The sequence below is a fragment of the Eublepharis macularius genome, chromosome 1, assembly GCF_028583425.1.
Source record: "Eublepharis macularius isolate TG4126 chromosome 1, MPM_Emac_v1.0, whole genome shotgun sequence".
In the NCBI taxonomy this organism is placed as follows: domain Eukaryota; kingdom Metazoa; phylum Chordata; class Lepidosauria; order Squamata; family Eublepharidae; genus Eublepharis; species Eublepharis macularius.
The window spans coordinates 227,280,550-227,303,495 of NC_072790.1; the positions used below are offsets into that span (position 1 = coordinate 227,280,550).

General features: G+C 45.5%; 1 protein-coding gene across 4 annotated transcripts; it reads left to right on the forward strand.

Moving 5' to 3' along the window:
• SF1 (splicing factor 1) lies at positions 1 to 16,891 on the forward strand. 4 transcript variants are annotated; one of them, XM_054990596.1, is made up of 13 exons: positions 1 to 524; positions 4,591 to 4,719; positions 8,214 to 8,289; positions 10,853 to 11,005; positions 11,205 to 11,294; positions 11,682 to 11,865; positions 13,133 to 13,248; positions 13,335 to 13,442; positions 13,765 to 13,945; positions 14,219 to 14,516; positions 14,741 to 14,797; positions 14,908 to 15,070; positions 15,560 to 16,891. In XM_054990596.1, exons 1-13 carry the CDS (start codon positions 71 to 73, stop codon positions 15,810 to 15,812), a joined length of 2,262 nt encoding a protein of 753 aa, XP_054846571.1. In that variant the 5' UTR covers positions 1 to 70; the 3' UTR covers positions 15,813 to 16,891. The 4 variants fall into 4 exon arrangements, with proteins under 4 accessions (XP_054846571.1, XP_054846579.1, XP_054846586.1 ...); XM_054990604.1 differs by having other exon boundaries at positions 14,746 to 14,797; positions 14,908 to 15,066; XM_054990611.1 differs by having other exon boundaries at positions 14,746 to 14,797; positions 15,560 to 15,648.
• The last annotated feature ends 6,055 nt before the right edge of the window (positions 16,892 to 22,946 follow it).

A 22,946-nucleotide genomic window follows, 5' to 3' on the forward strand; every position in this document is an offset into this window, starting at 1 on the left:
GCAAGCCTCTGGCGTGGAAGGTTCGCGAAGTCGTGGCCGCCATCAAGCGCAGTAGCGCCTCTTCCCGTCTATGGCGACCGGGGCGAACGCGACGCCGCTGGGGAAGCTCCATCCGCCCCCGCCGCCGGGCAAGGCCGGCTATCCTCTTCCTCCTCCAGGACTGGTGATGCAGGGCCCGCCGCCTCCGCCGCCTCCGGGCCCCGCGCAGGCCCAGCCGCAGCCAGCCATTCCCAGCCTCATGGCGGCCGCCGCCTTCCCCTTCGCCGCGCTGCCGCCGCCGCCGCCTCCTCCGCCGCCCCCACCGCCGCCCCCGCCGCAGCAGCCCCAGCCGCCTCCGCAGCAGCCCCAGCCGCCGCCGCCTCCTCCGCCGCAGGCCCAGCAGCCGCAGCAGCAGCAGCCACCCCCCCAGTACGGCCAGTACCGCTTCCCCTCGCCGCCGCCCCCCCAGCTGGGCCTCGAGCAGCAGCAGCTCCACCACCTCCACCAGCAGGACGACGGTGGCCAGGCCGGGGCCGGCAATCAAGGCGAGTACCTCGAGGGCTGCGCACACGTGTGCGTTTCGGCACGTCGGCGAATGTGACGCGTGCTTGGGTTCAACGAGTCACGTGTTGCCTAGGGTTGGGGCGGTCGGCTCGGTTTGCAGACCTCCTGTTTCGGTATAGGTTTATTCGGTAGCAGATTCTACTGAGTGGCTTTCTTCCCAGGAGTGAATGATTGATTTGATTTTTAATCCGTTCTCCCTGCGAGTGGATAACAACATTAAAAGTTAAATTAAAGTTTACATTAAAATCATAGCTAAACATACAGTTCAATCATAAAATGTAATTTTTAGGGGGTTCAGTTAATTGTACTGGTTACACTTTTTTTCCCCCTTCCTCCCTACGGGTTGCAGCCTACCAACTTTTTTATTGAAAAGAGGTAGGATAGGGAGCCCTTTTGACTAGGAGAAACGAATTGTGAGACCCATTTGGAGAACATCCAGGCAGGATGGGGACTGAAGGGAGATGGGGGATTGGCCAAGATCAAGTTAAAAAGTAATTCTGTATTTTCTGATCATGTTTTCTATGGGGGGGGGCGTTATTTAGGGTGTCCGAAAAACGAGATGCACTGCATGTGTAATCCAAAAGTCCAGTAGTTGCAGAACAGCAGGATTTGAGTCCTGTAGCACCTTAGAGACGAACAAGATACCCAAGATGTAAACTTTAGAGTCCTTTCACGAGATATAAAAATTAAACAAAAAGGGGTCCAGCAAGCAACTTTGTTTGACACCTTTTCTTAACAGAATGGACTCCATAAGAGAACCATACGGACCCACTTTTACCATAACTGAGAGGTTAGAGTATAGTTCTCTCAAAAGCCTGAGGAGTCTTTTATCAGTATTTGTCTTGAACGCTCTATGGAGTCAAAGGCTGAAGAGATATGTCTTCTGCTATTGCTAGAGCATTTGTGAATCAAAGCCTTCAAGGTTAAGCAATGATCAATAGTGCTGTGGTCCTTACAGAAACCTGCTTGTTCAGAGTAAAAAAAGATTTATTGAGTTAGCCCAGTCTTCCAATTTAAACAAGAGACGACAAGTGCATAATTTGGAGGAAATATCCAGCAAATTGTTCTTGCAGGATCTTGCCTGTATTACCTTTTTTATAAATGGGAATTATAATACTGTGTTTCCAGTTAAAAGGGATGGTACAAGAATGGTCAATTTCTGAAAAAAGTCTGGCTAAAATTGGGCACCACCATTGAGAGTTTAACTTAAATATCTCTGGGGGCACCATATCCTCCCCTGCGGCTTTGCCTGTAGGTAAGGAATTGATCAGCTGCTTACCTTCTGAAGTTGTTACAGGGGCCCAAACTGGAAGAGTTGCTAAATCACAAAGTGAACAATCAACAGATGACACATTTTGGGTTAACTGTGCTGTAGGGTTGGGATATTAGCTGACAACTACAACAATAAATATTTTGCTTGCTTGCTTTCATGAGATACCAGGAGAACACTGACTTTCAATAACTTGTACCCTTAAAATCTTGTTAGTCTCTAAGATGCCACTGGACTCAAATCCTGCTGTTCTGCTACAGACTAGCATGGCTAACTATCTGAAACTGGTTGCCAGAAGAATTTGAAAACGGCTGTTGCACGTTTGTTTCTCAAGATTGGGTGAATCAGAAGTGTGTCTTCCCTCCCCCATGGTTGTTTTCTTTGTACTCTTAACTAAAAACTGAAGCGTGGCGTACACATGGTTCATGTATGATGTGATTATTGGGAAAATCTGAAAAGAGGCAGTTTCAACTAGATGGCAGTTTGCCATCTAGTTGAAACCAAGTATTATAAATAAAATATATATTTTTAGTAGAGGGGCCACAGAATAAGCTTAGCCCCAATATTCTACATTTATATAGCTTAGAATGGAGGCACCTTGTGGGGATGCTTGAATCAGTGCTGGAAAGGTTTCTAATATGAGCTAGTGAAGTGGGTCTATTTTTACAGAACACATTTTTTGTTTATATATAGGCATACTATAAGTATGATCTATATAGAGTGCCAAGTTTTATCGTATTTTCTGCATATGTATATCGGCGTGTATTTTTATCATACACTCCTTTTTAGTAAAGTGTAATGTTTGTATGGTCTTGTTTTAGCTATTTTATTATATTGTCTTTCCTTTTTTCTCCAACTCCTTAAGAGAAAGTGAGGGAGTTAAGATAGTGTTAACTGGCCTTGTAAACATGTATACCAAGTTTTTTTCAGGCTTCTTATATGCATGGGAGGTATTTTGTTAACATATCAGATGAGATGTCGGGAAAATTAAACTAACCTTAAACTAACCATCTTGATAGTTTGACCAGGTTCTTTGTGAATTCTACATGCCGTGGATTGTGAATGTTTATAATGTTTGGTGCTTTCATTCAGCCTCATTGTTATCTGATAAGGAAGACCTTTTTGCCTTTGAAGGTGCTTGAGCTGCAGCAAATGTGTGGGTTTTCAAGTACTATGGGGCTTCTTTTTTTGCTATAACAATGTTTTTTCTTGTGTTTGGGAATTGAAGAGAGAACAGGTGTGTTCATGAGCCTTTGGAGTGAGGAGGGTGACGGAAGCAAATGACACCCCTTTCCAAAAACTGCTAGGTCTATACAGAGCTATAATATCCACAACAGAAAGGAATTGAGGGGGTTGAGTTTTAAAAGGACATCTCTTTGGTAGGGAAATCACTGAGGAAAGTGGGAAAGGCGTGGAACTGCAGCATAATCTGGAGAGGCAGAATTTATTTAATTTGAACAGGCAGCCAGTTAGCTTAGCATATTGATGCCTGTGAAAGGAGTTGAGCCATATGTCTCGTGAGCATGGGCTTTGGACAAAATAGGTGGCCTTTAGGTCTCTGAAGACATGGTGCATACATTTTCTAAACAAATAAAAAAAATTAGCTTGCACATTAAGGAGTTTAGGGCAGCATATGTAGTTCTTCACAGCTCCATAATATCCTCCTGACATTCTTCTGAGAGGGGTTAGTCTGAGAGAATGGCTGGGCTCATCTCCTGAGCTTCACAGCAAACAGGGATTTGAACTTGGATCTCCCCATTTCAGTGCTTTGACCACTATACTATGATGACTCTTGTTATAAGACAACCGTGGAAGCAGGAAATGGATGATAGGCTGCTCTCCTGTACTGACTGTTTCTCTTGCCTTTTAATTTTTCTTATAAGGGCAGTTAATTAAGGGGATTTTAATGTTCTCCAACAGAGTTCATTGTAGTTCTACCGAGAGCATGTTCTGCTTGGAGGAACTGTCATGCTACACAGTTCTGCAGCTCTCCTGGTGTAACCCAGCAACATAAGTGAATATGGCAGTATATTTGGAGAAATGAACAGGCAGCCATGTTAGAGAATGGTCATCGAATGCTGCTTGCTGCCACCTATAGACATAATAGAAGAAGTGAATTTGAAAGAGTCATTACTCTGGAGCTAAATACAGTAACAGTTGCTTTGTACTTTGGGGTAATGTACCTGTGAGGAGGGGGGTTCTTGTTGTTTTCTTGTTGATAAAGTGCTACCTTATTCAGTATTTTATATTAGAGGAAACTGTTGATTGTTTATATTTAGCGCTTTGTGAAGACTACTAAGCCTGTCTTGTAACATGCTGTTTGTTTGCTTTGTGGATCCAAAGTTAACCGTGAGCCCTGTTTTTTAGGGATAAGCTAATACAGTTGTGTCTTTGCATGGATAATTTTATTCATAGTTAACTGCAAAACAAGCAGTGGCTTAGGAAATTTGCATAATCCTCGTCTCCGTGGTGCATTTCATAATGTGCATCTTAGAAACAGCACATGGTATGTAGTCATCAAGAAATAAATGATTTGTTTTTAGTGCATACTGTCAAATGAGAGTAGAATCCAGAGGAGCTATGAGTCTGCTTCTGTAGCTGGGAGAAGCACAACTGTGTGCGTGTGTGCTTTGGGGAAGCACTGGGATAGTTTTGCTGGTTTGTGAATATCAGAATATTTGGCCCTTTGACTGTACTAATTGTGTCATAGAAGCAAAGCACTTACTAAACATGGTTGTGCATGAACTGGTTCTATAAAGAAACGTATCTGTTTGCAGATTTTCCTAATAAGAAGAGGAAGAGGAGCAGATGGAACCAAGACACCATGGACCAGAAGACCGTTATCCCCGGAATGCCCACAGTTATCCCCCCTGGGCTTACACGTGAACAAGAGAGGGCATACATAGGTAACTTCTTGTTCTTTTCCTTTTCTATTTGTTCATGTTGGTACTGATCCAGAAGCTGTATTCGGCTGCTGTACGTCTGAGGCATTTAAAATGTGTACTTTCAAGGGCTTGGGATATTGTGACCTTCTTTTTGTTACTTAAAATAGATAACGTTCATGTCTCTGCTCAGAGTGGATTGTGCTCCATCCCAGCTCCCTGTCCTGTTTGACTGAAACAGTGTCCTCCACAGGCGCAGTGGAAGTGCTAATGTCTTTTGAGGTGTTGGGAAGTGAAAACTTGCTGACATTCACTTAATTGGCCAGTAAACTCGGTAATCAGCAGGGTCTCTTGTTAGCTTCACAGACTCCTTGCTAGCGGAGAACACTGTAAGAGTCCCTTCAAGCTGCATTGTTCGAAAGCAAGTACCTCTTTCACAGCGGAATATTATAAAGTGACCTAACCATGGTTTCCCTCTGACTTTCTCTTATATTGTTACACTAATTCTTTGAAATCTAAATTGAGTTTGCATGGTGGTAAAGATTGTTGATGCCACTCAAAGCAAGGGGGAGATCTCCTAATTTCTGATTTGTTTATTTTTTGAAATCTTCATGTACTTGCAGGTGGATTCTGTTAGCTTGGGTCTCTGTACTCATTGTACACGGTTGCTGGGAAAGGGATACTGCTTATTTCTGTGGGAATTAACAGTGATGGAACTGTAAAAACTGAGGAATGGCAAATGTTATTGTATTGTATGTGAAAATGAAAATGGCATTTAATTTGTGTAAGAAATGTGGTGTGTTTTATTTGTGACTATTGACCATTGTCTGGGTAGAAATATCCTAGTGTGCTCTAATGCGTTATCAGATGCAGTCCTTGCTAAAGCAAGCTATTTTTTCTACACAAGACCTGTTTATTTCATCAGGGTTGCAAAATTAAGTTTTAACTCTTTTCTTGTGCATAAGCCACTGAGAATTTTGATTGAACTCTCAGTTATCCATAGCACTACTTGAGAGCTGTTTGGCTGCTTGAAAGTCTGGTACAAGATTACTTTCGAGATCCCAAAGTCAGTTTTTATGTAGTGCAGAGCTGTTTTTATCTCGTCCAAGCAAAATGTCTGCATTGCAGAGGTGTACCATTTAATGTAGGTTGGAGAAGCTGGTCTCAATCTTGTCCTCTGTACTGCCTTCTTACATGAATGAAAAGGGGCATTTTCTTTGGATTTTGGAGCTTATCTCTTAACTTGACTTCTTGTAGGTATAGCAGTATTTCAGCTTAATCAAGATAGACCGCCTGATCTTGAGCTTATACTTGTAAAGAAAATAACATGGCTCTAGTTAAAGAGAACCAGTTTATGTTGAATGGGGAACAGAATTGGGGGAGGGGGGAATGATTAGTTTGAAAACCAGTGTTTAAGAAGGCAGTTCCTGATGTTGAGTTGTTGGTTTTAGAAACACAGTGGTTGAGCAGCTCTGTTTGACTCTTACCTGAAACAGCTCCATCTGTGGTTGGATAGAATCAGATCAGAATTCTCAGTCTATGCAAAGATATGAGTGTTCCTCTTGCTCAGTTAACTGCACTAGCAAAGATGGAGCTTGCAATCCTAAAATGAACTAAGTAAAGGCGGCGGAGGTGATCCACGCTGAGCCAGACCACTACTAGGCAAAGTTATAACTGCAGTGACCAGAGAGGATTCCATAATATGTGTAATCAGAAACTTAACATTTGGTATCATTAACTGGAAATGAAATCGGTACTGTATAAAAAAACACAATGTTGCAGAAAGAGCATTAAAACCAACTCCCTCAAACAGTTGGCTCTTCTGAGGCCCAGGTGATAATTTAAATAGCACCAGAGACTTATATTCTACCATTTAGACCCTTAGGATGGCTTATAACATCTAGGGTGGAAGGCTGGGGCTGCTCTTGTGATGTATGACTTTTATAGCCTGTTTACTAGGTGGTATTCAGTGTACTTACAAGAGGGGGTGAGGTTGCCCTTCCTCAGTGATGGTTCTCATTGCCTTGGTGGTGCAAAGAACAAGCCTTGCACAGAAGCTGCTGGGGAGAGGGGCAGATAACAACTGTTGGTGAGTGGGGCAGATAACAACTTGAATAGAGAATCAGGGCTGTTCCTGTCACAGAGTTGTTCCACAAACAACTGGCTCGATGTATGTGCCAGAGGATTCGAGGGAGTATCACATTAAATGGTTGGAATAGGCAGCAGCAACCCATCTCTCTGCTCAAAGTGAGCAAGAACTGTCCCAGCTTACTCCAGTTCCTCCCTGCAAGACAGGGTGGCTCTCGGAATTGTTGAGCTCTGGGGTCAGTTATTATGCTGTTTCAAAGCTTAGCATAAAATAAAGCAAGATATCTCCTCCAATTTCTCTGCAGTTTGTGGAAAGCTCAGTGTTCAGTCTGAATGCTGCTGGGTATCCTTCCTTTAAGAAAGGCCAGAGCACTCTCAATTATGAGCAGATTTTTGAGAATCCGTGTAGCTTGTCTGATGGTGTGTTAATGGTACCAAATGGTTAAATGTTTTTCTATATAATCTGTTCTACATTACATTTTTTTTCTGCATTGGTGTGGGTGTGGATTTAACTTTGCTTAGTCGCGGATTGGCCTTGTAGTCCGCAAACCACAAACTTCAGAATAGAATATCAGATGATAGGGACTTGTATGATGCTACTTCAAAACACAATACTCAGAGGTTGTGCCCCAAACCATTTGCTGCTCTGCGTTGGTGTTGTTTACAGCGTGGGCAGCTATTACTTAACTTGCGCTTTCTTGGATGACCCAGAGTCAAAACACTTTATTCTGGATCTAAGAATCAATTGCTGAGTGTTTGCCATCTATTAGTGCTGCGTTACTTGGTTGTCTCTGTTCATTATGGGATAATGAGCAAGTTAAAGGATGCTAAGGTTTCATTTGATAATGTATTTCAAGTTTTAGACTTATCAGTTAACTACAGGTAACAAATGTATGCAGAAGCATGGTTTATAATCCACAGTCTCCAGAACAAGAGGACTGTTGCTAAACTGGCTATGAATTGTGCAATTTTGAAGTCTTTTCTCACTTAGTCTCCCACACTTGTAACAAAACAAGATTTATCCTGATGTTTTAAAAAGCAAGAATTTGAATGTCAGTGTTCCTGCTGGAAGTCTGTCCACTATCAGTTATAGCATGTCAAGGGTGGCTTTCTTCAGCAGCCTGGAGGTCAGGCTTAAAAAGATTAGACAGTTTTTGCTAACTTTCAAATGAATGCTTTGCTTCCTGATGAATAATTCTTTTTGAAGATTGTTAGAAATAAGTAGAACCAAGGAGGGCCTTTTCTGGATTCCTGATGAACGTATTTGACTGGCATAACATTGTGGGGTCTCCTGATTTTTATGTTGACGTATCAGTCGTCCCTTGAAAATTCTCCAGTTCTTCATGCTTTGTTTATGAGTTTTGAGATGTTTTTTGGTAACATTGTCTTTTTTTCCATCCTTTTTTCTTTCCTAACCTGGTTTCTTCCAGTGCAACTGCAGATAGAAGACCTGACTCGTAAACTGCGCACAGGAGACCTGGGCATCCCCCCTAACCCTGAGGACAGGTTGGGAAACAGTTTTAACCAGCTGACAGTAACACTTTTTACCTTTTTCAATAAATTTTTGGTGGCATCGTAATATCAGTTCAATGAAATTTCTTCCTAATGCAATATCTTCAGTGGTCTGGTTGGACAGAGATGGTAGCTGAGATCCTTACTGTTAGGGAAAGGTGAACCCAGAAAGGGGTTGAGGTTCCATTCTTGGTGTGGGATTTCTAAGCTTATAGGTTATAATCAGTAACCTGACTTTAAGAAAAGGAACATGGTGGCCAACTAATTTAACCTGTTCAGTGCTGGTCTTGGGCAAGTGTCCAGAGGTCTTTCTCACAGGTTCACACTAAGGAATCCTCAGCACAGTCACTGAATCTGAGCAGCCTGGGATCTTTTTCTGACCGCTGATTTTACAGTGCTTTCCATTGGGTGGCTGAGCATGGTTTTTAAACCAGATGGGTACTAACCAGTTTCTTTGGTAGCAGCTACTACACAGCATTGGCCAATATCTGGGAAGCTGGGACCCAGGCAATACTGCACCTGCTGTGTGCGGAATTGGGTGCCTGTGGTTTTGTTGGGTTTCAGTGTCATCCAACAAAAATAACTTTTGTGTGTGTGTTTTTTTAAAAAATTGGCTTGTAAGCATTAATTTCTTAGAGGGTGAAAACAAGAATGTGTTGTGTTATAGCATGTTGCACAACTTGTAAGCCAGTACTTGCTCTTGAAAGTGGAATACTGTAAAATCCCTTTTTTCCTTCTGTTAAACCCATCTGAAATTATTTGCATCAATGTGGTGAGGCTACTAATAGCTATGGAAGTCTCCACTCACCCACCCCAATCAAAAAAGCAAGTTCTCAACTTCTCGAGGCACCATATTGTCCATTTTAGACTTCAAAGAACAGCTGAGAAACGCCTTTTTGGCTCTTTCTTACAACCACAATATGGGGTTTTAGGTTAATCTTGATAGGTAGACTTATTCTTGGTGGGATTATATTTATGTGCTTTGTTCTGTGCTGGATAAGAAAAAAATTGAGGCTGTTGCTCTTAATTTTAATATACCAATGAGGTTTCTCTCATGTGAAGGTTAACACAGAACAGAGGAGGAGGGCTGCAATCTGGTGTATTATCTGCATTTGTAGCGTGTTTGATTGAACACTCTTTTCTTATAATGAGACCAGACTGGTTAAAAGATCCGATACCTTTAACATTTTGCAAAAATGGGTTTTGTCATTTATTTGCTAAAGGGCAATTCTTACTGCACAAGGCATGAAATGGTTAGATATATTCAGCGTGAAACTTTTTCCTTACTGTTTAATCATACGTGTCTATGTTTAAAAGAACCTACTAGCTAGAGGATGGGTATCTTAAAATGTCTAGTAAGCATGAAAAGGAGGTGGGGGGAATGGGTCACATTGTATTGGGACTTTAAGCCTTCTCAGGTCCTAGAAATGGAGGTGTAATTTAGATATTATTACTCCTGACCTTTTATTTCATATTCCTTTATTGATTATTCACTTCAAGCTGAGAAGACATTGGGATCAACTGGCTCTAATCAATCCTTTAACCAGCTAGAAAGAAAAGATTGTTTACCTAAAACCCAAGGTTTAGATTTCTGATAACTTCAAGGATGTATATTTTTTATAACATGATCAATATCTCTTCCCTTCTTGCAGCTAACTTTAAATTTTTATTTCAATGTTTGGAAAAGGTCCATAAAATATAAAAAGAATTCTAGGTGTGTGACTTTTTTACCGCAAGTGCAGCTGTGGTAAAATCAAACTGACTCTTTTTAATTTTAGCTGTAACTTTTTGTTCATTAGTATCTCTGCTGTCTGGGCACCTAAACTGCATGGAGAAAGCAGGTCTGTCTCTAGTAGTTTACAACCCAGACTGTGGCATGAGAAGGGCAGGCTTGTCCAACCTGCACTGAGCCCACTTCTCTAACCTCTAAACACAGTAAACAGGTTCAGTCGTCCTTGATGCAGCCAGCAAAGTGGAGGTAAAGCCAGGACAGAAGCCTTGACCCGTCCACGTGGTGCCAGTGAAATAGACTTAACTCGTACTGCCAGGAAGAATCTGAGAGAAGCTTAACCTGTCTTGTTACTTTTCTGATGTTAAAAACTCCAGAGTTAACCTGAATAATTCTTTGATTTACCTCTTGCACCAGGGTTCTTTCCTAAATGTTTGGCTCCATGGAATAATGAAGTTGGAAAGTTTGTTCTCTGTGTGAATCAACTTTCTCCATCTTCCCTGCCCCCTCCCCCTTTTTTTAAAACAGGCACACTCATGGCAGAGCTGTTGTCATGGTTGTGTGTGACCCTGCTTCCCCCTCTACACCTCTCCTCTCCCAAAATAAAACACCCTAGTTTTTTTCCCCCCATCCTGGTAGCAGGCAATGGTTTGCTACAGCCACCTTGTCCGTGTGACATTCACGGGCATGAGTGAATTTACACCTTCCTTTCCTGTGGTCTCTTTGATTTTTTTTCTAAATTGCGCTAGAGTTGAGGGGAACCTGTACTTATAAGTGGCCTTTAGGGCTCAGATCTATGAGGAGTCACTGGAAATTGTTCCTCTGCAGGTCTCCTTCCCCTGAACCAATTTACAATAGCGAGGGGAAGCGCCTGAACACCCGTGAGTTTCGTACACGCAAGAAGCTGGAGGAAGAGAGGCACAACCTGATAACGGAGATGGTGGCGCTCAACCCAGACTTCAAGCCGCCAGCTGATTACAAGTAAGGCAAGGGGTCAAGCTTGCTGCTCTGCCACCTCTGAGGCATGTGCTCATGACTTTTTCTGTGCCTGCCAGTCGCAGAGTTTCCCCATCCGTTGTGGGCTTTCTCTAGAGGGTTGTCCGGTTGAGGCCAGTGGTGAGCTCAGCCATTGTGGTGGGTGTCAACCAGATCTTGATAGACGCTGTCTAATCTTTCCCAGGCCTCCAGCAACCCGAGTGAGCGATAAGGTGATGATACCACAGGATGAATATCCTGAGATAAACTTCGTTGGGCTTCTGATTGGACCCAGGTAAGGATGTGTGTTCCTCCTGTGAAGGCCGAGAGATGGCAAGACAGGCCGTTCCACAGAAAAGTTGCAGAACGTGTATTTATTTTGGGGAGTGTCTGAGAGGAAAAAACTCATGTTTGCTAAATTCACATAAAAATGAAGATAATTCAAATTATCGGGGGGGCAGTTTCCCCCTCGTTCTTTTTCTGTATTATTCTCATGAATAAAAAACTTGGTTTAAGCTTTAATGTGATGCAAGGTGCACTCCAAGAACCTGTTTTGTAATTATTAGAAATGTGCAACCTGAGGCTTTCTCATTCTGGGCAGTTCCTCATTTGGGGGGCATATTTCAGAGCATTGATAGCCTGACCTCAGTTAAACACCTGGGACTGGGTTTTATCTTTCCAGAGGAAATACATTGAAGAATATTGAGAAGGAGTGCAATGCAAAGATCATGATCAGAGGCAAAGGATCTGTGAAAGAAGGGAAGGTGGGACGGAAAGATGGCCAGATGCTGCCTGGTGAGGATGAGCCCCTTCATGCGCTTGTCACTGCCAACACTATGGAGAATGTGAAGAAAGCAGTGGAACAGGTAAAAGCAGATCCCTGTACTTGTGTCGCTACTAGAAAGACAGGGTCCAAAAAGCTGTCTGGTGCAATTCACAGCAGTAAGGCAGACCACAGCGTGAAGCTTTCAGAGCAGCTTGTTCTAAGGGACTCCTGGGAAGGAGCCAGTATGCCAACTGAAGAGGAAACAAAACACACTGATGGTTGCTAGGCAATTTGGGCTGCAGGATGACCCCTTCCTGACCCTAACTAGTGGTTAGACAGTGACTGCAAGTGTACTGAGGAAAATCACATAACTTGATAGCCTAGCTGTCTCTTGATTAATCAGGGACCCAAAAGTTTGCATGGCAGCGGAGCTTTTGTGTTTCACCTTTTTCTCTGGCTAAGCTTTATTGATCCAAGGGTCCAGTAACTGTTGATCATTATCCTCATAACTGCTTTGCTAATCACATACGCCAGCTTTTATGCTCATACCTTGAACCCTGCTCCAAAGTTTTGATCCAGCATGGTTTCAGCTGGGAGCAGCATTTCAGGTTGCAAGTCTTTGCAATTCCCCCACTTGTTTATTTCCTAATACTGACTTACCTGTTTTGTCAGAATATAAAAATGCCTTTATTTAATCATGCTAGAATGGTATGAAACTGCAGTTCCAAAGATTCTCCATTATTTTCACCATATATTACTGATCTAAGAGGAATATGAAAAGGTTCTGCACCCGACAAGCAATTAAGGGCAGGGCTTCAGCTTTCATTAGGTACCCTATAGAACTCTCTTTTTAAAGGATACTGTCTGCCTAAGGGGAAGAGAAACTGCTTCAGAACCAACATTTGTTTGTTGGTGGGTGGGTGGGTGGGTGGGTGGGAGATTTGGCAGCAGTAGGAGAGATACAGCCCGTAGTAGTCATGCTTAATCAGAACTTGCAAAATAAAGCTGCCTTCCACTGAATCAGACCCTTGGTCCATCAAGGTCAGTATTGTGTACAGTTGACAGGCAGTGGCTGTACAGGGTCTCAAGAAGAGATCTTTCCCATCACCTACCTCTTAAGATGGAGATGGTGGGGATTAAACCTTGGACCTTCTGCTGACAAAGCAGGTGCTCTGAGCCTCTGAGCCATGGCCCCTCCAGAGGAAGAGAATGGAGAAACAGATTCCCTCAAAGAGTAGCTTCATGGTGGCAAGTAAAATCCAGCCGTAGAAACTATTCCTTGCTATGGCAATCTCATACCTCAGGAAAGGCTGTAAGGCTGTAAAACATGTTTCTATGCAGCAGCGTGCATCTTTTCTGTCTTCTAGATCCGAAACATTTTGAAGCAAGGAATTGAAACTCCAGAGGACCAAAACGACCTGCGCAAAATGCAGCTGCGAGAGCTTGCCCGCCTCAATGGGACACTGCGTGAAGATGACAATAGGTATGCATTTGGGGGGCCTCAGTCGTGCCACGTACGAATGAAATCGTCTGCATTATTAGTCTGCCCTAACTGCTCTTTCGCTTCAGGATTCTGCGTCCATGGCAAAATACAGAGACTCGCAGCATTACCAACACCACAGTGTGCACCAAGTGTGGAGGAGCAGGCCACATTGCATCAGACTGCAAGTTTGCCCGGTAAGCATCACCGTTAACATCCTGCAGTTGTGTTGCTTGTGCTCCAGAAAAAGTGCCCATTTTCTTAAGTTGTGAGCATCTGCTAGCCTTGCTTGTTCCCCTGTGAAGTACAGAGGATTAGCATGATGCAGCCTTACATTTCTTTTGGGTAGTTAATAGGTGGGAAAGTATCATTTTAGAAGCTGCTGCTTCCTTCTTTCCTCTCCTTTCTTTCATGTGTGTGTGTATGAGAGAGAGAGAGAGAGAGAACTACTTATATGATTTCTGGGGTCCTGAGTTGTGTCGGCAATAGGTCATGTGGTAACTGGATTCTTCCTTTCAGGCCCGGAGATCCCCAGTCAGCTCAGGATAAAGCACGCATGGACAAAGAGTACTTATCTCTGATGGCTGAGTTGGGAGAGGCCCCTGTCCCAGCATCTGTAGGGTCTTCTTCAGGGCCTTCTAATCCACCTCTGCCGAGTGGCCCGAGACCATCAGGGCCTGGAAATAACCAGCCACCTCCTGTGAGTAACTTATTTGGAACCGTGTCATTAGGCTAAATTGGATTCAAGGAAATAGAATGTCTGTTTTTTCAGAAGGGAAGGGATGCCTTAATAGAATGAGGATGAACTGGTAGGCTACCAGCAGAACAGGTGGGAACAGCCAGTAGTCGTGTTCTCAGAAAACAGCCACTTGGGATTGGATGGAATATGGGCATTTCTAGTGTAGAGAGCGCACAGCTTGTCTTTCTTGTGTAACTGAAATGACTTCCCCTACTCTTGTGTGTCTGTGCTTAGAATCGCCCGCCATGGATGAACTCTGGCCCTTCTGAAAATCGGCCCTTCCACAGTATGCATGGTGGTGGTGGAGGAGGAGGAGGCGGAGGTGGCGGCGGCGGCGGAGGAGGAGGAGGAGGGGGGCCTGCAGGACCTGGTGGGCCTCACAACTTCCCTCACCCAATGTCAAACATGGGAGGACATGGTGGTCATCCCATGCAGCACAATCCAAATGGCCCCCCGCCTTGGATACAGCCACACAATCCCCCAATGAACCAGGGACCACATCCTCATGGCCCACCAGGTCCCCATCACATGGGTGAGTACAGTCCAGCCTTTGGCAGTCTCAGCAAGGATGGAGAAAGGCCAATCAGAATGCAACTGCAGGCTAATTTAGAAAGTGTCGTTTGCGATTGGGAGGGTTTCTCAGCCAAGTGGCCAAGTCCACTTCTGGACAGGGCAGTTGGCTGGCTGGGTGGGCAGGACTGGTGAGGATAGTCTGTTCCAACTCTCACTAAGGCTGCGGTCTCTCATTCCCTTAAGATCAGTACCTGGGCAACGCGCCAGTGGCCTCTGGGGTCTATCGCCTCCAAGGAAAAGGTGAGTAAAAGGCTTGTTTTTCCATTAAGCGGGGTTGTCACTTAGAGCGCAGGGTGAAGGGTTGGAGGGCAATTCCCAGGATCAGCTTGATGGCCTGTCTGGCCTTGCAGGTATGATGCCGCCTCCGATGGGTATGATGCCCCCACCGCCCCCTCCACCCAGTGGTCAGCCTCCCCCGCCTCCCTCTGGTCCTCTCCCCCCATGGCAGCAGCAGCAGCAGCCTCCACCCCCGCCTCCCAGCAGCAGCACTCCCTTGCCATGGCAGCAAAGTGAGTAAGAGCACTTTTTTTAATTTTGTACCTCTGCGACCCTCTGTGCAATCTGACAGTGAGTTAATGGCTACTGGCCCAACCCTCCTCATATGGGGCTGCCCTTGGGAATAGGAAGCCACTTCCTCTTCCTGGTCTTCAACACCTGACCAGAATTCCTCCTTTGTGCTTGACTTGCAGCTCCATGACTCTTTCTGCAGGGTCAGGCTCAAGCTCCTCAACTGGCCCACCCCTCTGTCCCTGGAGTAGTTTTCCAGTACTCGACCTACTCCTTGGTTTTCCATTTGATGTTTGCTGCAAGGCCTGTACTTGGCTTGTAGGCCAAATGCCCTAGGGATAGCCAAAGGAAAAGACACCTTTCCTAGCCATCTCCTTGGTCATCTGGAGAGGGGGGGAATGTTCTTCCTGGACATAGCTTTTAGAAAAAGGTCATCTGTTTTGGGACCCTGAATCTAAGCCTCCTGGAATGACCTTGTGCTATGTTAAATCCTAGATACGACGACCACCACCACCACGAGCGCTGGCACCGGGGCCATCCCTCCATGGCAGCAGCAGCAGCAGGGGGCAGCGGCGGCAACTTCTACGGGGGCCCCGCAGATGCAAGGCAGCCCCTCCATGGTGCCTTTGCCTCCAGGGGTCCAGCCTCCGCTGCCACCAGGGGCCCCGCCTCCTCCCCCACCCCCGCCTGGCTCCGCGGGCATGATGTACGCCCCTCCCCCTCCTCCGCCTCCCATGGACCCTTCTAACTTCGTCACCATGATGGGGGTGGGGGTTCCGGCTTTGCCACCATTTGGCATGCCCCCTGCTCCCCCACCACCGCCACCACAGAACTGATGAATGGTTTTTCTATACAGCTGTTTTTCTCTCCAATATGGAGCCTCAAATTGGAGGGGGATCTTTCTGGAGCCCAGCCTGGAGCATGTGAGGGATGTCTCCCCTCCTTCTCTGTATTTAGAGGGGTGTGTGACTTTTTCTCAAATTCCTGTTTTGACTGGTGTACTTCGATAATTTGACCCGTCAAGATGCTAGCCCTAAGCTTCCCTCTGAAGGAAGGACTGTCCAACTGTTTGCAGTGAGAACAAGGGACTCGTAGGATATACTTGCTGGGGCAAAACTCCAGTTGAGACTGCCAGGTCCAGCCTTTGAGCCAGCAAGCCCACTTTTTTTTTCTTTTTTGTTGTTGTTGTGAATACGTATTCTCACTTGCCCTGCAAGCTCAGAATGGCAACTTCTGTTTATTTAATTTTTTTCCCTTGCTGGGCTTAGGTTTTAATCGCATCTTAAAGACACCGTGTTTTCCACAGTCATGTACATCTCTACCATTGAATGCCTGCCAGTAGAGTTGAAGAAATGAATGGATTTCTGTAGAGTTCTCTATTTTGGGGGAATTGAGACTTATGCCCCATAGCTGATTTTGGGGGGTTGGGGTGCCAGTGTTTTTCTCTGGATCACCTTAGCAAGAATAGGTAGAATTTTTCAGGATGTGTCTACTGTAGAAGCTGAGGGCTTTAAGTCCACCCCAACTCCTCCCATAGAGTAGTTACGATGAATTAGGCATTGGGAAGGGCATCTTTCATCTACTTTGAGATCCGTTTGTCTCTTATCCTCCTGCCTAGAATCTCGTCCTTATTTTTTTTTTTAACACATCTGAGCATTTTGTGGTTTTGGGTGGTCCCACCCCCAGATTGAGTGATCTCTGTTAACAATGATGTATGTGTATAACGCTTCATTCGGTCACCTGCAACCATTTTCTTAATTGCTTTTTGTGTAAGAGTAAAAACTGCAGTGAGAGGGGAGGTTCCAATTAAATGCCGTTTTTAAAATAGTCCTTGTGCGTCCTTTTCATTCATGGGAACAGAGGAATTCTGTTGTTGGTCTCTGCCAGTAGGGGGAGGCCAAGTCACAGCACTGGCTGCATTCAGCTGTTCCATTAAGACTTTTGGGAACCCACCCGCTCTCGCATGCACCACACACAATGAACCTTCAGATCCTCTTGGAGGTTATCACTGGCTTCCTTTTGTTGCTTGGGAAAGATCTGTCTGGCTGCTTTTGTCCACCCTGAGCAGTCGTAGCTCCTTAAGTCCTGTTCCTTCTTGAGAGTTGCTGTCCTTGCCCGCGACAGGAGGCATTGAAGCCTGTACCACTTCTCTCCTCCTAGTACATCCATGAAGCAAGCGTTTTTGAGTACTCGTGAAGTGATACGACACCTTCCACTAGGTATGGAGGCAAATCTTGCCATGCTAGTCTGAAAGGTGGACCAGCTTGGGCTGCATTGCTGATGGTTTCCAGTCTTCTGTGTGTGTGTGGGGGGGGGTGCTATGTCCTGAAATAATCCAGTCTTCTCTTGCTTTCTCTGTTTTGGGGGGGCAGGGGAGTGCCTGCCTGTATGTCCTCTACAATGTTGAACTAGTTTCTTCAGTGCCTAGTATATTTGCTTCTCTACACAAGCCATTTTTGGTGTCCACTTGAATACTAAAGCTTTCCTTGCAAGAACATTCTGTTCTTCAGCATGCTAAAAGTTTTGTTATTGTCCCTACATCAATCATTCCACTGCCCAGAGTTTTAAGCGGCACTAGATGTTATTGGGGGAGGAGAAAAAAACTTGGGAAAGTTAAAAAGTGTTGCCCAAAACCCCAACTTTTTGAAATGGTTTTTTTGGGGGGGGGAGGGGGTTTCCTGTAATGAAGCTGTGATCCTCATTCTTTACATAACTCCACCCCGAATGATGATGTTAGGGTAGGAAAAGTTGCTGTGCTTAAGAACCGGCAACACTTTTTAACTTTCCCAAGAACTCTTCTCCCTAGAAAGCACAGTAAAGGACATCCCCCTTGTTTCTTGGCACTACGAGGCTCAGAATTTCAATTAGGGGAGAATCTGGGTAACAGAAAGTTTATGAGCTTTTCAAGGGGGAAGAAAATGCATCAGATGATGGGTAAACTAGCTGCAAGACTCATCAATCATACCCAGAAAATAAAAATGTCTCTCCTGCTGGCCAAAATACTGGCCTTGCCACCCTCTGTTGAATGGTCAAGGCTGGTTTTACAAAAGGTCTTCATTCAGTTGTGGTGCAGAAGGGTCCCGGTTCAGTCCCTGACCTCAGAAGCCAGTATTTAGAAAGGTCTTTCTCTGACCCTGAGGAAGAGCCATTATTGGAGAGTAAAGGGTACTGAGGAACATGGCCCAGTGGTCTGAATCTACAGGAGGCAGCTTTGATTCTGCTCAGTCCTGGGGAAAACTCCAGTGCCATCTCCCTGGGTGGGGAAGAAGCAATTCCAGCAAACTGAAATTACAGTAGTTGCTGCCATGAGGGTAAAGGGGGGTGGGGAGGTGGATCTGTCAGTTCTCTAACCCACACAGTTTGGCTGCAAGAGACAGGATCAAATGCAGAGGAAGCAATGCCTCCTTGACGTTTAAGTGTCATCAGCACTTTGCCCCCAGTGCCCTGGGCTTGCCTGCTGGTTTGTATCCTGCCATGTCATAGGGATTTAATGATGCATCAGGTGCAGATGTGGCAAAATTGTATGCACTCTGCCACTGGCTTGATGCAAGGAAGGGCTGTAACCCAGTACCAATTTGGGGTGGGGGGTGGGGGGAGGTTTTTCCCTGAAGAGAGAGTTTGTCTTCAAAGCCAAGAACAGTGCAGGGATCTGGTATGGGTATGTAGCACTTAAGGGCTGGTGCAGGATTCTACACCGCTCAGATTTCGTCTCAGGCTGAGTCACTCAGCACTCTGTTTAGCTTTATGGCTGACCTTTTGGTGGGCCGTGGTGGGATTTCATTCTCTCAGTGCCTCTTAACTGCTGGATGCATCTGAAATAAGAGCCAGGCTCCCATCTGAAACTGAAATGGGTTTCCTGGCACCTTGAAGGAAGCAGAAAGCTGCAACCCTTTAAAGATGGATATGTGATATAAACCAAAGTTTCTGCAGTGGGCGGTGTTTTTCCTTGCTTTGAATGGATACTGCTCTGTGGCAAACTTAAGAGAGTTTTCCCCTCTATTTCCCCATTCTTGGGCCATGACCAATAGATGACACTAAGCAAGCAAATTTCGCTCTCATGCTTGCTTTGTATAATACTGACATTTTGGGATTGGTGAGAGAATGCACGCCTTGTGAGCACTCAAGCGCACTCTTCTGTATTTTCAGTGCATGTGAAGATTCCAAGGAGGCCAGGTTCCTGCGAAGTATGGTGAAGTAGGGAAGGTTGAGTTGACTTCCAGGGAGAAACTGAGCAACTTGTCCACATTTCTGCTGGGGGTGGTGGTGGTGGTGGCTAGCACAGAAGCAATCTGAGTGATGAACCCCCTGAGCTCCTGGGTGAGTGGAATTGTTAGTGTGCTGTGATGCTCTTTCCAAGTCTGTTTCTGTGGCTAGAAAGACAGGAACTGGCATTACACTTTTATTAAAAAACTCTTAGAAATTTCAATTTTGTATTCAGCATCACTGGGTGCAACATAGCCCTTACCTTGTAGAGGGCTGAAAGATGAAGGCAATGACTTCTGCCTCCTGCTTTTCTCTTTGGGGCAGGCCTTGCTTAAGGCCCCATTGCTCCAGTACTGTTTTGGACAGGCCGTAGGTTACTCCAGCATTCTGCACAATCTGTAACCTCTTCAGAAATTGAGTGGTGCATGGGTTGAATGAATTCTTTGCATCTGTTTTAACTGTAGAACGTGGAGGATTTACCCATGCTGGAGCTAGTGTGTTTAGGACAGGTGTCCAATTGAGGTGATGAGAGATGAAGTTCTGGCACTACTAGGCAAATTGAATACAATTATGAATGGGATGGAGAAAGTGGATAGAACCCTGCCTTCCTATCCCAACAATCTAGAACTCAGGGCATCCAATAGAGATTATGGGCAATAGATTCAGAACATAAAAATAATTTCTCCACTCAGCAAGTAATTAAACTGTGGAGTTCACTGCCAGTGCATGTAGTAATGGCCACAAGCATATAAATGGCTTTAAAAGGCAGACAGATTCATGGAGGATAGGTCTATCAATGGCTCCTAGCCATGGCGACTAAGGAAGAACCTCCATATACAGTGGCAGCAGAACTCAATAGCAGGGCTGGGAGGCAACCTCAGGGGAAGAGCATATATGCCCTATTGGTCAGCCTTCTGAATCAACTGGCTGACCGGTGTGTGAAATGGGATGCAGGATTAGATGGACCACTGGTCTGATCCTGCAGGGCTCTTTGGATGAGAGGGGGGAGGCACAATGCTAAGATTAGACCCACCAGTAGAAGGTCTGCTTTCTCAATCGCCAGCCTAAACTCCAACACGAAATCCTCACTGCGTTAGGCAAAAGATCCATTTAGTCCAGCATTCTGTGCCTCATAATGGTGAACCAGCTGCCTTCCTGAAACACAAGGGGGAGCTGAAGGCTAAAAGTCCTCCCCAACTGTATTCCCTATAGCAGAGGTATGGTGTTCAGAGGTACACTGTTCTCAATATGGATGCGAGACTTCTAGGCTTACCTGCTTTGGTACGTCTCAGCCTGAACTACCCATCCTCCTGGAGCAAGCAGACGTCCACGTCACACCCCAGAGGAAGGAGCCATCGCTCAATGGCAGAGCACCGGTTTTGTGTGCAGAAGGTCACAGGTTCAGTTCCTAGCATCTCCAGCTTAAAAGTTTCAGGTAGTAGGTGATGCAAAAAAATCATTTACCTGAGACCTTGAAGAGTTGCTGCCCGTCAGAACAGACAATGTTGATCTTGATAAACCAATGGTCTGACTCCGTACAAAGTGATTTCATTAGTTTGTGTGTTCACTTCCTGTACAGCGCAGCTGCCACAGAGATAATCCCATGCCTCAAAGCCTGTATTTGATGGTTTCCTTCCTCATCCAATAATGCACGTAGGTGTAGTCATGTCATATCTATTGCAACAGGAATAAACACAGGTCTCATGGTGCTTTATGAACCAAACAAAATTGTATCCTTGTGTGAGCTTTTATGGAGTTGCATCTGAAAGAGCGGGCTCTAGTCCACAAAAGTTTACGGTGGAATAAAACTCTCTTAGTCTTTAGGGTGCTACAAGATTTCTGTTAGTTTTTGCTCATCCAAGAATCCCTCGCACAGACTGAAGGCCACGAAACACAAAGAGGAGATCTGAGTTGGGGAAGAAGCTTGGACGTGTCCTTGATCCTCGGAACAAAGATCCTATGGAACAATGCACAACATCGGGGGGGGGGGGGAGAAAACCTGATAGGCTGAGACTGATTACAGTCGGGGTCTGGAGTCCGTCTCTCCTTTCGTCTAAAGGCTCTTGCCTCTTGCCAAGCAGGATACCAGGAAGCTAAGCAAGTCCCTGCCTGTCCTTGCTCTACATGTGTTCCACATTCTCTTTCCTTGACCTTTTCCCCACAGTGATGGTGGTGGAGGAGAGTGCCCTCAAGTCATAGCTGACTTACAGCGAACCTGATGGGGTTTTCAAGGCAAGAGACTAACAGGTGGTTTGCTATTGCCTGCCTCTGCAACCCTGGTCTTCGTTAGAGGTCTCCCATCTAATTACTAACCAAGGCCGATCCTGCTTAGCTTCTGAGATCTGACAAGATCAGGCTCACCTGGGCTATTCAGGTTACTTCCCCGCCTACCCCCACCCCACCCCCGAGAAATACATTTAATTCATTGTAAGTTTAGGGACAAGGAACTGATATGAGCAGCTCACCTCTTTTTAGAGATGCTTTTACACAACTCGTGTATGTTCTGATGAAAGGTGAACCTCTTAATCATCTGAGAACAAAACAGATTGGCATTCATGAGGTGCTGGAGAATGAATGTTAGGGGCAGGGATGGGGGTGCCAAGGGAGGGCTGTACTGCTGTGCCCCCCCCGACTGCTGTCCCCCCCCCCCACTGCTGCAGACGTGCTGTCCTCGTGTGTGTTCAGCTTTTCCCTCTGAAACAGTAGGGACCGGACTAGACAAAGCTTGTTCAAAGCCCAAGTTAACTGGAGTGTTAACTCCAGTCCAACCCATCACTCCTTTCTCTAAGGTGTAAAAGTAATTCCCATATCGATGGTTGTTGTGGGTTTTCCGGGTTGTATTGCCGTGGTCTTGGCATTGTAGTTCCTGACGTTTCGCCAGCAGCTGTGGCTGGCATCTTCAGAGGTGTAGCACCGACTCTGTCTTTTGGTGCTACACCTCTGAAGATGCCAGCCACAGCTGCTGGCGAAACATCAGGAACTACAATGCCAAGACCACGGCAATACAGCCCGGAAAACCCACAACAACCATCGTTCTCCGGCCATGAAAGCCTTCGACAATACAATTCCCACATCCAAACTGTAACCACCTACTTCTGGGATACACATTTTCTAAAAAGTTTCTTTGGAACAATTTGAATGCACAGTACTGACCTCATTTATCCACATGCAGTGTAAAGTGTCACAGCGAGGCTGAGGTCAGCCTGAAAGCTTTAGGGCTGAATATAGTTTAAATGTAACGGCTTCAACTCTCCGCTGTCTGTACGCCACGTATGTTTCACTGTAGTACAGCAGCAGATCAGAGGGGGTTTGGCTGGTGTTGGAGCTGACAGAGATCCAGCCTCATCCTCTAGATCCAATAAACGGGACGCAGGAACAGGCCAAATCCCCTCCCTTCTGCAGGCTGCCAGGTGTCCTAATCTTGTTGCTTCAAGCTCAGCTGTGTCTAAATTTGGGATTCTTTACACAGCAGGGAAGCGCAGTGCACCTGCAGCTAGGGGGATGGGCTGTGATGAAGGACCGCTGGATTCGTATGCCTTCGAGAGTTGCAGAGAGGAGGACATTTTGGCAGGTATGGCTTGTTCTGAAGAGCAGAGAAGTAGCGCCTTCCAAAATTCCCTCTCTGGTGCGTAAGAGACCAACTGTGGTCCTCTGCCACTCTTCACCCTAGCAGATCCAT